This window comes from Xenopus tropicalis, chromosome 5 (assembly GCF_000004195.4).
Source record: "Xenopus tropicalis strain Nigerian chromosome 5, UCB_Xtro_10.0, whole genome shotgun sequence".
Lineage (NCBI taxonomy): Eukaryota > Metazoa > Chordata > Amphibia > Anura > Pipidae > Xenopus > Xenopus tropicalis.
The window spans coordinates 45,221,437-45,234,940 of NC_030681.2; the positions used below are offsets into that span (position 1 = coordinate 45,221,437).

At 38.1% G+C, this 13,504-nt stretch overlaps 1 protein-coding gene across 1 annotated transcript in view; it reads left to right on the forward strand.

Moving 5' to 3' along the window:
- The first annotated feature begins 53 nt into the window (after positions 1 to 53).
- Positions 54 to 13,504, forward strand: part of ttc13 (tetratricopeptide repeat domain 13) — a 40,136-nt gene continuing 26,685 nt past the window's right edge. The window contains exons 1-10 of the mRNA XM_002934451.5: positions 54 to 294; positions 4,691 to 4,785; positions 5,813 to 5,888; positions 6,314 to 6,384; positions 7,972 to 8,037; positions 9,771 to 9,863; positions 10,149 to 10,265; positions 10,895 to 11,005; positions 12,624 to 12,706; positions 13,130 to 13,271. Of these exons, the coding sequence (XP_002934497.1) occupies positions 84 to 294; positions 4,691 to 4,785; positions 5,813 to 5,888; positions 6,314 to 6,384; positions 7,972 to 8,037; positions 9,771 to 9,863; positions 10,149 to 10,265; positions 10,895 to 11,005; positions 12,624 to 12,706; positions 13,130 to 13,271 (1,065 nt within the window). The 5' untranslated portion in view covers positions 54 to 83. The remainder of the gene's footprint in view (positions 295 to 4,690; positions 4,786 to 5,812; positions 5,889 to 6,313; positions 6,385 to 7,971; positions 8,038 to 9,770; positions 9,864 to 10,148; positions 10,266 to 10,894; positions 11,006 to 12,623; positions 12,707 to 13,129; positions 13,272 to 13,504) is intronic.

The window sequence follows — 13,504 nt, forward strand, 5'->3', positions numbered from 1 at the left end:
AGAGGGGCGATGCGCGGTGGGCGTGAGACGTAGGCGGTGTGCTGTAGCACACACAGTCAGGGCGCCGCTGCGAGCTGCTAGCCATGGCACCTGTACTAAGCGCTGCTGTGCGTTTTGTTGTGTTGGCGATCGTGAGAACCTGCGTGACCTGCAGTGGGGAAGGCGAAGGTTCGGTGTATCAGCCGCCCCAGCTCTTCCTGAGCCCTGACATGAATAGGCAATCGGGGCCCGGAAAAGGGGGGTGTGCTCATAGGGACCTGAACTCTGACTCCGCCTGGGACGCAGAGGACTGTGGTAAGAGTGGTTATCTGTACAAGTGCCTTCAACTAATGGTTCCCTACAACCCCCACAGTCTGATATAGAATCCTATGAAATATAGTGAGTTTCACGAAAGTAGTAGGTTTATGAGTCATGGAATGTACAACTTGCATAACCCTCTCTGATATACTAATTGTAAGTGGTGTTTTGTTGATGGGTTCATAGGGGGCCTGATTAATGTATTCATGAATAGGCACCAAAGTCAGTTTTGGTTATATACCTGCACAGTCAGATCGTCATATATATCCATGGTTCTGTGCAGCTCACTGAGGATATGTTGTCAGCTCATTAATGATGAAGCCAGTATGGCATTACTATAAGGCTAGATTCACAAGGGGACCTTGCTACTAGTCACACAAACATCCTAATGGTTGCATTTTTTCAGCTTATTCTCAGTTTACATGTTGATTTATAATGCAGTAGAGTCAAGGAAGATCTGGCCTGTAATTAGAATAAAGGTGCGGACTAATAGTTAATTAGTTTCTATCAACAAGTAGTTGAAATTGCTGTATAAATAAAGCTAGCAAAGTAAATCTTAATTGACAACAAAGACGAGGTGTTGTTCAGCCCTTTCTGTGCACATTGATCTTTGCTTCTGTTTATCAGTAAACTGCAGTTTCCATATTATTGGCTACTTTGCAATATTTTACGATTATAAATAAGATTTGTTACATTTGCTACACTTTTAAAAATGTATTAGCCAGCCCATGGTGACATCCAGATAGAATTTGTTCAAAAAGCTCTTGATCACGTATATGAGAATATACACTGTGTTTTAAGAAGACAAGTATAGCATGGGCAGTGTTAAATTTACACCTAATACTTGTTCAAAAACGGCTGTGTCTTGATTAGTACTAAGCAAAAAACTGTTTCCCACATCACAGCAGAGTTACATACATTCTTGGCAAATTCCAGATGTGATTTCAAATGGTATTTTAATGGCTTCTTTTGTGCCACAAGCCAATATTCAGTGCTGGGCTGGCACACCAGGAAACTGGAAATAAAAACCCAGTGGGCCCCAATCCTCCCCAACTCAACTCCCTTTACTGTGTGTTGGTCCATGACCAAGACACACTTTACTTATGGTAACCCATAAGATGACCAGTGACAAGTAAATGCTACCTGGTGACCAGACCTGTAGGAGATATTGCACATTTTATTATATAAACCAAAATTATTATTATTTAGCTGCTTTAAAGGGTTATAAAATAAAAAAGCAAATTTAACTTGCTGCAAGTGCTATATAGTTTCATTTATTAGTTTTAATGTTTTAACAGATATAAGGCACATCTCAGCATTCCCACCCAAATGACATTCTTTGTACTGCATACATCCCCTCTGTTTGCCAGCACCAGTACATTTTCCTAAAAAAAATAGCAGCTTTCACCCAGCAGCTGTTTTCCCTGTGTTGTCATCAGTAATGCTTACATCTGCAAACAGCACATGTGCTCTGTAAAATTCTTGCAATCAAGAATACAGGCTTACACAGGCAGAACTTACTTTGATAAAAATTCTGCTTTGATTAAGCACTGTAATGGTTAAGCTGAGCATAGGAGAGGAGGTTAGGAGACAAAAATAGGGGCACACAGCTAGAGCAGAGTTTCAGTGGGAACCAGCAATGCCATCTCTTCATTGGCTGCTAGACTGGGGGGGTGTATTTTATGCCTTGAGTTGAGAAGAAATGAGAATGCTCAGTAGCCAGCAGCCAAATTCAATTCTTGGGGGAGAGGGCCAAGTGGGTTGGATAAGGAGTGAGTAAGGAAGATGCTGCAGCCTTACTATTAACTTTTGAATAACCAGGTATGTAAAGATTTCAAAGAGGCTATTCACTGATTTTTGTGTCCTTTAACCTTAATTGTAATTGGCTTAGTCCTCGGCACTTACTGTCCATTTGTGTTATGGGAAAATCAGCGTGATTTCAAATTTAAGCAAATCTTCCAGAAAGCAAGTGCAATAAATATAGCGGTAGCTCTTAAGAAAATGCTTTTATTGTCACTATTCTACATCCTGTTTTTCGAGCTTTGTGGTTTTGTTCACTGTACAGTTTTTTTTCATCACAACATACTTTAAAGGCCTTCTTTGTGGGTCAGAGGTGTGAATTCTTATGTATAAATGAAGCACAGGTTTTCAAGGGAAATCAAGAAAAATATACTGTATTTGTACAAGTACAGGTATGGGACCCAGTATCTAGAAATCTGTTATTCAGAAAGCTTTAAATTGCTGGAAGACCATCTCCCATAGAGCCCATTTTAAGCAAATAATTATAATTTTTTAAATTGATTTCCGTTTTCTGTGTAATAATAAAACAGTACGTTGTACTTAATCTCAGCTAAGATATCTCTGGTGGTAGAACAGTCCTATTGGGGTTTTTCATGTTTAATATATTTTTAGCAGACTTAAACTATGGTGATCCCAAAAAAGACCCCATATCCAGAAAACCCCAGGTCCCAAGCATTCTGGCTAATACATACTATAACTGTAGTTTTGTAATGATCTGTCTTTCCCTGTGCTGGCTCTTTGTAAGGGTATTATCATACAAAAAGAGATATTTTTACCCATCTTGAGTCAATGACAACTTAAAATTAGGGAGTATTGCCCTTCCTGGCATCAACTGCGTTCCACTCCCATTCTCTTCTCAGACAAAAATTGCTTCTATTATAAAGAGGCCTCATGAATTCCAGGGAACTGGATTACTTTATGCTTTTCTCTACCGAGATTAATCATATTTGGTGGCAGCTGGTAGCCAGGCCATCAGAACCTTTAAATGTCCTCCTGTTTTCATAAGATGCTAAATATTTTTGAAAAACTTTTTTCATTTACCACCTGTAAAACTGCATCTAAACATTGAGCGCAGGAACGCAATAACTTCTTAGTGTGCAGGGTTTGAAGGTAGGCATGCCATTATGAAGCCAAGGTCATCTGTAAAGCGTTATTAATTGCAGACCTAGTCCATGTTCTGCAGCACCTCATGCACTGCTTGACATGGTGTATCAGCAGATTACATTTCTAACCTGCACTATTCCTGAGCTAACTGATATCCATAGAAATGTATCAAGATCGTTCAGGATTGACAAGGCACCACATACATACAAGTAATTATACAAATCAAATATGTCTATGAAGATTTTCATTCATCCAAGTCATGGTATAGAGTATCTAGTAGAATAAAGTCTAAAGCAGCTACAAAACTCAGAAAGCCCAGTTGCTTTATACCTAATTCTACTAGATAGTATACAAATCAAGCTTACCAGAGTATCTTTATGTGAGGCTTTAAAGAAATACTGACACCTAAAATTAAACAGTCAGGTTTAGGAACTTCAAGTAACAATTACTTACAAAAGCAGCCCTATTAGTGAAAAACAGTCAATATGATCTATAGGTACATTTTTATGTACATTAACATTTTGAACAGTAATCTTTTTGTGTCAGTATCGCTTTAAGCTCCATAATCATATAATTGTATCTGGCCCAGTGATCCCCAATCAGTGGCTCAGGAGTAACATGTTGCTCACCAATCCCTTTGATGTTGCTCCCAGTGGCCTCAAAGTAGGTGCCCATTTTTAAATTTCTGGCTTAGAGGCAAGTTTTGGAAGCACAGAGACACAGTTTTACTCCAAGCAGAGCTTGTTGCAGGCTAGCAGTCCACATGGAGCAACCAAACAGCCAATCGCAGTCCTTATTTGGCATCCCCAAAGAACTATTTTCATGCTTTTCACATGCATATAGTTTTTCTTTAAAGGGATTTTGTACCTTTAAGTATTTCAAATATAAATAATTACAAATCTCTTTTGTAGTAATTGTAGGAATATTTCATACTACATCAATGTTCTTACCTAATTAAGTCAAATATTTTTATCGCAATTTAGCATCTGTATTTACTTTATGTATGTATGTGGGTACCTCTGGTGTTATAGGTTAGTGCCTAGAGGAACATTTCCTAATCAGCTGGCTGCTCAAGTCACCTGCAGCTAGGTGTTGAAAAAAAATGTATCGTCATTCATTTTAAATTAAATACTCCCTATTAATACCCTATGGCTGATGCCACACCAGCTCCTACCTGTGCCTGCACCCGAATGAATGAGATATGCTCGGGTGCAGGCACATGTAGGCGAAATATGCATAAAAACACAAGAGTTTGCATTCTCTCGCATTTTTATGCGGATATCTGCTATATGTGCCTGCACCGGAGCATATTTCATTCATTCCGGTGCAGGCACAGGTAGGGGCATATGATGTATATGGGTCATATTTTTTAGCAATCATTTGCCAAAAATATACGCCATACGCCTGGTGTGGCATCAGCCTTAAGTACCATTCATACCACCTATTTATACCACATACATGGCAATAACTTCCTCCTATTTGTTTGCAGATTCAGCATTTTTTACTTTCCGTGAGCTAGACTGTGAGCCAAGAGGATCCCCAGCCTGTGAATCCATCATCTCGCTAAATACAGAAAAAATTTTGGTATATATTTTTTTTTTCTTTCCCTTTTCATTAGTATTATTTTTCTTTGTTGATACATTCATGTTTTGTAATTTAATGCAACCTGATATATTGATAGACTTAATAATTTATTTAAATTATGTCACATTATTCAGGTGAACATCCCTCTAAAGGAATATTGTCATGGTAAAACATGTGTTTTTCAAAACACATCAGTTAAAGCTCAGACTCAGGCATAAAGCATTGAGATGGCACCTACACACTAATAATACATTTATTGGTTCAACAATAACATTTTAAATGGTAAAGTGAATTATTTGCAATGTAAACAATGTAATTTAGAAATATATAGTACAACATGAAAATCATGACAGAATCCCTTTAATATGTCAGTGCTGTATAAACTGTGCTAGAGGAAGTGGTTATTTTTCCCAGTGGCAGGGAAGAATGTCAGAGCATTAAGGGGTGCAAGTGTGCATTTATTAGCCCCTATTCAGGCAGCACTTCTGCCCCTGTGCTTTGTGTACCTCAAAATGGATAAAAACAATCCGGTGTCAGGGCCACAGACCCATTGCAGTCTACATTTTCTGTCACTGCCTAACTTATGTGTCTAAATGGCATGCAAGTTAGTGGGTGTGCAGAGACTTGCAGTAATACTTTATACAAGGTATATATTGCGCCCATTTTTTTGCACTTTGCACATTGCCTTCCTAATAGTAGATGACCCTTATATTCTGTAAGGTATTACCGAGTTATTTTGAATTACTGTTATGTCTAGGAAAGTTGATGAGGTGGTGGAGCTGTAGGTCAATGACAGGCATATAACAGGCTCTAAACATTAAAGGAATCTACCATATAACACATTCAAAGTTCTGTACCTTTTTTTGAGTAAAAATGGCAATTCTCCCCTTTTTCATGTGTCACTTATGTTTGAGTGGTTTTCAGTCAAGCTAGACAGCCACATTGCTTCTTTATGACTTATATTCTCTTCCAAATGTCACAAATATAATTCTTTATTTTTTTTCTGTTGTCATTTGCATTATCCTAGAGCCAAGCCAAATCTTTAGCTGAGCAGAAGAGACTTCCATTTATCACAAATGATGATGATACAAATGAAGAACTGGGTGAGTTAAAGCTTAATTCATGGAGGGTAGGAAATCCGTTACTAAATTCTAAAGGGCACCTATAATGTTTTCCAACTTAGCTCTATAAGAATTAAGTGTTTTCAAGGGATTTATGCGAGCTGGAATTTTCATTGTGGTATGTATCTATAGCAATTATTTAAACACTTGCTGCCATAATTCTGTGTTATGCAGAACCCACAGTGTCAAATGCAATTGAGTTTTTCCCTTTTTATACATTTAATAATTTTTTTCCATGCCCTATGGGTTCTGACCTTAGGGACCATTAACACATGCATTGCTGTACAGTGGAATGCAAACAAAATGCAGCAAATGCATAATGAATGCTAAGTTAACTCTTTGCCACTCTACATTTATTAAGTGACATAGTAATTTCTCTCTCTCTTTTTTTTTTTCTTTTGCTAAAGCTATTGGCTATGTGTTAATAGGCAGTGGCCTACAGGATGAAGCTATAAAACATTTTTCATCTATGCTCCAGGTAAGTTTCTTTTGCCCATTTAAATGAAAACTTGTGAATACTGTTAAAGACGTGCACTACTCATTCCAGGCACACACAAAGTTGGCGAAACATAATAAAAAAAATTATATATTGATGCATATAATTAGCTGTAGTTTACATCTGACTTCCTGTCTTGCTTCAGACATCATGTGACCATTTGCAACTTCTCCTTTAGTCTTCCTTAAGTACAAGGACCACGTCAGGGTAAAGTGCAGAGATTCCAGACTTTGGAAGGAGAGTGTGAACAGAAGAGTGAAAAAGAAAAGTGTAGTGTCAGCAGCAATAAAGAGGAGAAGGATTTTTTGTTTCCCCCCACATTTGAAATGTGCTATTTTCCTACTGTACAAAGTTGTTAATTTCATTATCCTAGGCAGATACTGATTCATTACTTTAACATGCACACAGATTCTTTTGTCTTCTTGTACATGCACAAAGGCACACTTATATATCAAAAAACTACTCTTCCTGAGATATAAGCATACACCATAAACAACACACAATACAGTTACAGTGATACTAGTGAGTTAGATACTCCGTAAAATGACATATGCGTATAGGCACTGTGTACTCATTTACCAACAGAGCTACTGTATACATAGCCATATATACCCAGAGGACCAGAAACAATTAAACATTTGCACATAAGTAGTGGCCTATTGAGTGTTTCTTGCCAGTGGCTCTGTGTACAGAGTCCCATTAAGTGACGATAGCCAGCCAGTTCCTGCTTCAGGCTATGGATGAGCACTGAGTTTTATGCAGGAGTATCTGGGTCTACAGTCTAAACAGCATAGACTAGCTGCAACTTCACATATAAGTTGCATTTAAGAGGGTTCATATGAGCTTAAGGTAGACCACAACATCTACACTGTGGTAGGCTTTCTTCCCATCAAAACCAAACTATAAAAACACATGCAAAAGTATGGGATGTCTCTATCTTTTTTGATCAAAGCAGATTTCTCTTTAACCTTTAGCTTGTCCTAGAATTTCCCTGTGTAGACCACCTGTCTTTGCATATGTACATGCATGGGTTTGCAGAAAGAAGACTTACGTCTTCCTTTGTCTGTTGGTGCACACCTGTTTTTAATGACTTTTAACTGTTTAATCTATATTGAAGCAGTAGAATTCTTAGTGAATCAGATAAAAGTGAGTGTAGGACTGGGCAGACCAGAGATTACTTTGACATAGTTTGCCATCTTAAAGAATATTGCAATAGATGGACAAACACTCCCTGTTTTGCTCAAAGGGGAGATCATTTCTTGGTAGCTTAATGCACAGAATGTCTTAATGTCCTATATTTATTGATAAAGTATAAAGTATTCCATAAATAAAGTGAACATGGAAGAACCATGAATTTTTTAACCAGGGACTGGCTGTGATCGGAAAAGAAGCCGTCCCAAATCCAACTATGTTTGTACACGTGGTTAGATACTCTTCCTTTGAGCACCCGTGTGTGATTTCACTTTAATTAATAAGAGCAATCACATCAGTATCATTGACATGATTGGATTGTTTCACATGCCAGCTGTACCATTTTATCTGTTTAATTTTTTTTGTTAATTCATATAGGAGGAACCGGATCTCGTAAGTGCTATTTATGGTCGGGGAATTGCATACGCCAGGAAAGGACTACAGGTAAATACACTTCAAAACTTTTTTTTTTATTTGTCGGTAACCTAAATTATATATTAGAGCAGTGTTTTTCAACCTTTTTTGGGCAAAGGCACACTTGTTTCATGAACAAAATCACGAGGCACACCACCATTAGAAAATGTTAAAAAATTTAACTCTGTGCCATGCAGCAGTGCCCCCCTAGTACATTGGTGCCCAGCAGCAGTGCCCCCTAGTACATTGGTGCCAAGAGCAGTGCCCCCCTAGTACATTGGTGCCCAGCATCAGTGCCCCCCTAGTACATTGGTGCCAAGAGCAGTGCCCCCCTAGTACATTGGTGCCCTGCCTACGGCACACCAGGCAACATCTCGCGGCACACTAGTGTGCCGCGGAACAGTGGTTGAAAAACGCTGTATTAGAGCACACTGACACTTTCATCTTTACCCCTCAGACAAGTTATTAGAAATGTCCTCAATTATTTTATGGTTCATTGTATCTCATGCAAGAACGTGGATATAAAAGCGTTGTGCTATGATTCATAACAATTTCTCTAAAAAGTGTTCAAGAGCCACACAAATAACACAGGCAGAAAATAATCTTCTGGGGATTACTAAATTAATGCTATGATGGGATATGGACTGCCAGACTACAAATAGTATCTTTCCTTCTTAAGATGGCCATACATGCTATGATCCACTTGTATGATAGGGTCACAAACAAGTGGATCTTTACCTGTTTTGGCCTCCATTGGGGCATATATATGGTCCAAATGAAGTCCTCACCTGATTGGAGATTTCAGCCAGCACACAATATCTGGCCAACTAGATATCAATTAGGAAGGTCATCATTTGGACCCCATACATTTGATCCCTGTTGTAGTTATGACAAAACTGCCAAATATGAATGTTGCTACTAGCTTTCTGGTTGATTTTTAGTAGATAAAAACAATATGGCATAATGAGTGTATTTTTAATTTATTGCCAGTATACAGTAGTTGAGTTCATACTCGTAGTACGCCAAGCACAATAATTTTCTGGCTAAAGGGTGTGTTATAAAACTTTCAGGAGCTGCATTTTGGCTAAAGCTGTCGATACACTAATAGATCTCCTTCTTTGGCAAGAGAATCTTGACCTAATTTGGTTAGCCATATTGGTAGATTCTGATTGTTTGGCCTCCAGACCAAAGATCAGATACTAGTGCAGTTAGGGGAGGACCCTCATCTGATGGCATTTTCTAACCTGCGCTGTAGATGTACAAGTCTTCAGATATTGGTCGGGCAGGCCCTCAGAAAGCCCCTATACAGTACATGGGCCATTAAGCTGCCAGCCTTGAGGGTCAAGTTGGCAGCTTTTATCAGCATTTGTTTGGCCTCCTCAATTGAGGCTTTCCTTTAGATTATAATTCTATTAATAACACCAAATGATATTATCTCTACTATTTATTTGTTTATGGAGAATGCCTCAGACATGTCATTTAACATAATAGCCCCATTCATTCTGTCTTACTGAAATTATGGTAGAAGGAATTCTACCTATAGATCACTAGGGTTATCTTTCAGTTTTGTTTTAGTTGTTTAACAATTTTTAAAAAATGCTGGGTATTTATTTTTTTTCCGATGTTGGTTTTGTTTTTGTAATATAATTAGGGGTGCATCCTAATTTTTTAAGGATTCATTGGCCGCCTGAAACCAAAAATAATAATTTTAAATGCACCAATGCTCCAAATGCATAAGCATCTAACCTTTTTATTTTTTTAAGGATATAAAGAATGCAGAACTTGCCTTGTTTGAGCTAAGTCGGGTTATCAGCCTGGAACCAGATCACCCAGAAGTGTTTGAGCAGAGAGCAGAAGTGAGTACTGGGGCATCTTATATTTGAGGACCCTAAATTTCAGCATTTCAAAAAAGCCTGAGTTGCCCCACGGTGCCAACAGTTTAATCAGCCTTACGGTACATTTAAAATATTGAAATCTGAGTGGAAATAATGTAAGCATGTTTATAAAGGAGGCTATAAGCACAGACCACTCTAAAATTATGCAGTTTTAACAAATAAATACATTGCCAAATGACAAGCAGAGCACATATAAAAATGTCCTTAGTTTTAAATGAATAAGATGCAATTTTTATTACTTAACAGATTTTGTCTCCTTTGGGACGCATAAGTGAAGCACTAAGTGATCTCACAAGAGCTATCCAGTTGCAGCCATCAGCAAGACTGTATAGGCATCGTGGTACCCTACACTTTATCTCTGAGGTAAGTTACAGAAGGCTACCAAGTGCTGTATGCCCTTATTGAGGGGAATCCATTTTCTTCTTCTTAAACATCCATTTTTTTCATGCATTGTGGCAGAGATTATTGCTATATCAGTGTTATATCATATGATTGTTATATCATGTCAGTGGTCACAAATCATAATTCATTTTCATTTGTTTTTACATAACTATAGGATTTTGAACCCTTAATGGGTTTAAAAGGCAAGAAAAGTAGTCTAATTTAACAGGTTGGCAGTTTGTTGAGCACTCCATCCCCTCAGTGAATTAAATTGGCTGCATTTCCTAGAGATCACTTTCATTCAATGCATATCGGTATTTCTACAAATTAAATAAAGCTGTCATTTAATGTTGAAGATAAATTTGCTACATTTCAATATGCAACAATTATTATAGCTTATAAATCTTCTACTTTTGTATCCAAACAAATGTGTAAAGATGGAATGTTCTGAGCACACAGGAAGCTAGAGGAGCTCTGCTTGCTTTCTATTTATGGTAAAAATATCTAGAAATTAAACCTTGCTTATAAATAGATGCTGCAGAATTTACACATTTAGATCTTCTGCAGCTGAAAAAATGATAAAAGCTTTGTTTAAAACATTTGTTTCACAGGACTATTTGGCAGCGCAGGAGGATTTCCAGCGATCATTGGGGCTGAACCAAAACCAACCTATTGCTGTGTTGTACAAAGGTTTGACATTCTTTCACAGAGGCTTATTAAAGGTAAAACAGCTCACGATGATATGATAAGCATTTGAAAACAGCAAACCACAAATTTAATACACATCTTGATAAATCTGCCCCTTAATAATGCATAGATTGTGCTAGTGACTTTATAGTATATAAAATGCTTGACCACATCCTTGTTGTGTAACTTATCCTAGAGCAATTTAAAGTAAGACAGGAAGATACTGTGCCTGCTGTCTTGCATGAGACATTAAACATTTGCAGAAGTTCCCAGTGCTGCCTACTGTGAGAACTGACATTATTGCTATACTATTAATATGCTGTAGCATTAATTAGATGTATGTATGTGTAAACAGTTCTGGCTAAAACCAGCGCCAGATTTGCGCTCCGGGTGCCCCGAGGCCGCCCCCCACTCCTCCCAGAGGGTGCATGCACGAACATGCGACACCTCTCCCACCCCCCCACCCACGCCCGAGTGCGCATGCGCAAACATTTAAACTCCCATACGGAGCAGTGGGGAGAGGTAATAATAATAATATTAAGTGGGGGAGCATAATTTCAAAATTTAGTTGTGGTGGGGCGGCATTCCGCCCCTAAATTTCTGCCACTCTAGGCCCGGGCCTTTGTGGCCTCTCCACAAATCCGGGCCTGGCTAAAGCAAATATTTTAAAAAGGCGTTTCTTATGTCAAGTGGCATCAAAACATAAAGGCTCAATAAACGCAGTAATTGACCCAGTAAGCTGGCTGTCTTTTCCTTGGCATAGTCAGTTGGACTACTCGGTCCTCATTTCATCACAAGTAAGAAGGGAGTGTTAAAAATTGAGCGCAGTCATAGTTACACCTCCCTTATTAAGTCTCTGCAAATGTACCAAAGTATTAGCTGCATCTTATGTTATCTGGTCTGTGCACCCATTTAGAACCTACTAAAAACATGATAATAATAAGAGAGAAAAAAACATATCAGCCCCTTGTAATCAACTGTATAATGGGACAACTTCAGTTAATATAGTGTTAAACAGCATAATTTCAAAATTTTGTTGTGGCGGGGCAGCATTCCGCCCCTAAATTTCTGCCGCCCTAGGCCCGGGCCTTTGTGGCCTCTCCACAAATCCGGGCCTGGCTAAAACAAGTATTTTAAAAAGGCGTTTCTTATGTCAAGTGGCATCAAAACATAAAGGCTCAATAAACGTAGTAATTGACCCAGTAAGCTGGCTGTTTGTCTTTTCCTTGGCATAGTCAGTTGGACTACTCGGTCCTCATTTCATCACAAGTAAGAAGGGAGTGCTAAAAATTGAGCGCAGTCATAGTTACACCTCCCTTATTAAGTCTCTGCAAATGTACCAAAGTATTAGCTGCAGCTTATGTTATCTGGTCTGTGCACCCATTTAGAACCTACTAAAAAACATGATAATAATAAGAGAGAAAAAAACATATCAGCCCCTTGTAATCAACTGTATAATGGGACAACTTCAGTTAATATAATATTAAACAGCATTTTGTATAATGTGGAAAAGTTGTTATACCTGTTTAAATGTGTTTGCTGTGTGCTTTGCCCATTGCATATTATACAGACAGACAGATAATAGAATAAGTAGCAGAATGGCCGTTTAGACTGGGTAGACTAACTGGTTCTTCATCTTGTGTCTATATTTAGGAAGCCATTGACTCATTTAAAGAAGCCTTGAAGCAGAAGTCAAATTTCATTGAAGCATATAAAAGTCTTGGTCAGGCTTATCGGTAAGTAACTTCATGTTTATTTTAACATCTGCAGAACTTCCTTTATTAATCTTGGCATTGGTAAGCAGAATACCAGTTCAGTATGCTAAGCATCTTAGTTTAATAATGTATATGCAATAAGACAACAGTAACTGTTAGGAATCATAAAATACATTTACATCATAATCCCAGAATATTAAACCTTTTATCTCGCTTTAATATTGTTGTCTTCTATTTCCTGTTCTGTGGGAGCAGAGGCCCAAATCTAATTTGGTTTGATTTCCAGACTCTCTGTTCCTAAGCAAGAGCACAGATAGAAGGTTCGTGTATAAATAAGATGAAAAAAACATTGAATGCAGATGTGTGCTGTACTCTGTTGGAAACACAAGCAATTCCGATGTTTATATTTGCACAGATGTATTCATTTATTTTCTGTTATCCTAGAGAGCTTGGCAACTTTGAGGCGGCCATGGAGAACTTTCAGAAAGCCTTAATGCTGAATCAAAATCATGTGCAGACTCTTCAGTTAAGAGGCATGATGCTGTATCATCATGGGAGTCTGCAAGAGGCATTAACAAATTTCAAGGTGTGCTTTTTTTTTTTTTTTTTTTATACTTTAAAGAAATTCTCATGACTGTAACCCCATTTTCACATATACACATGATTGTTGACATGAATAGTGCTTAATGGTTTTGTGGATGACCTTTCATCCTGCGCAAAAGGGAAAGAATGCTCTGCACTTACCGATATCAATATAGTTAGGACATTAATGAGGTTACTACAGGTTAATACAGTGTGCAAAGTTTACCCAGGTGCTGT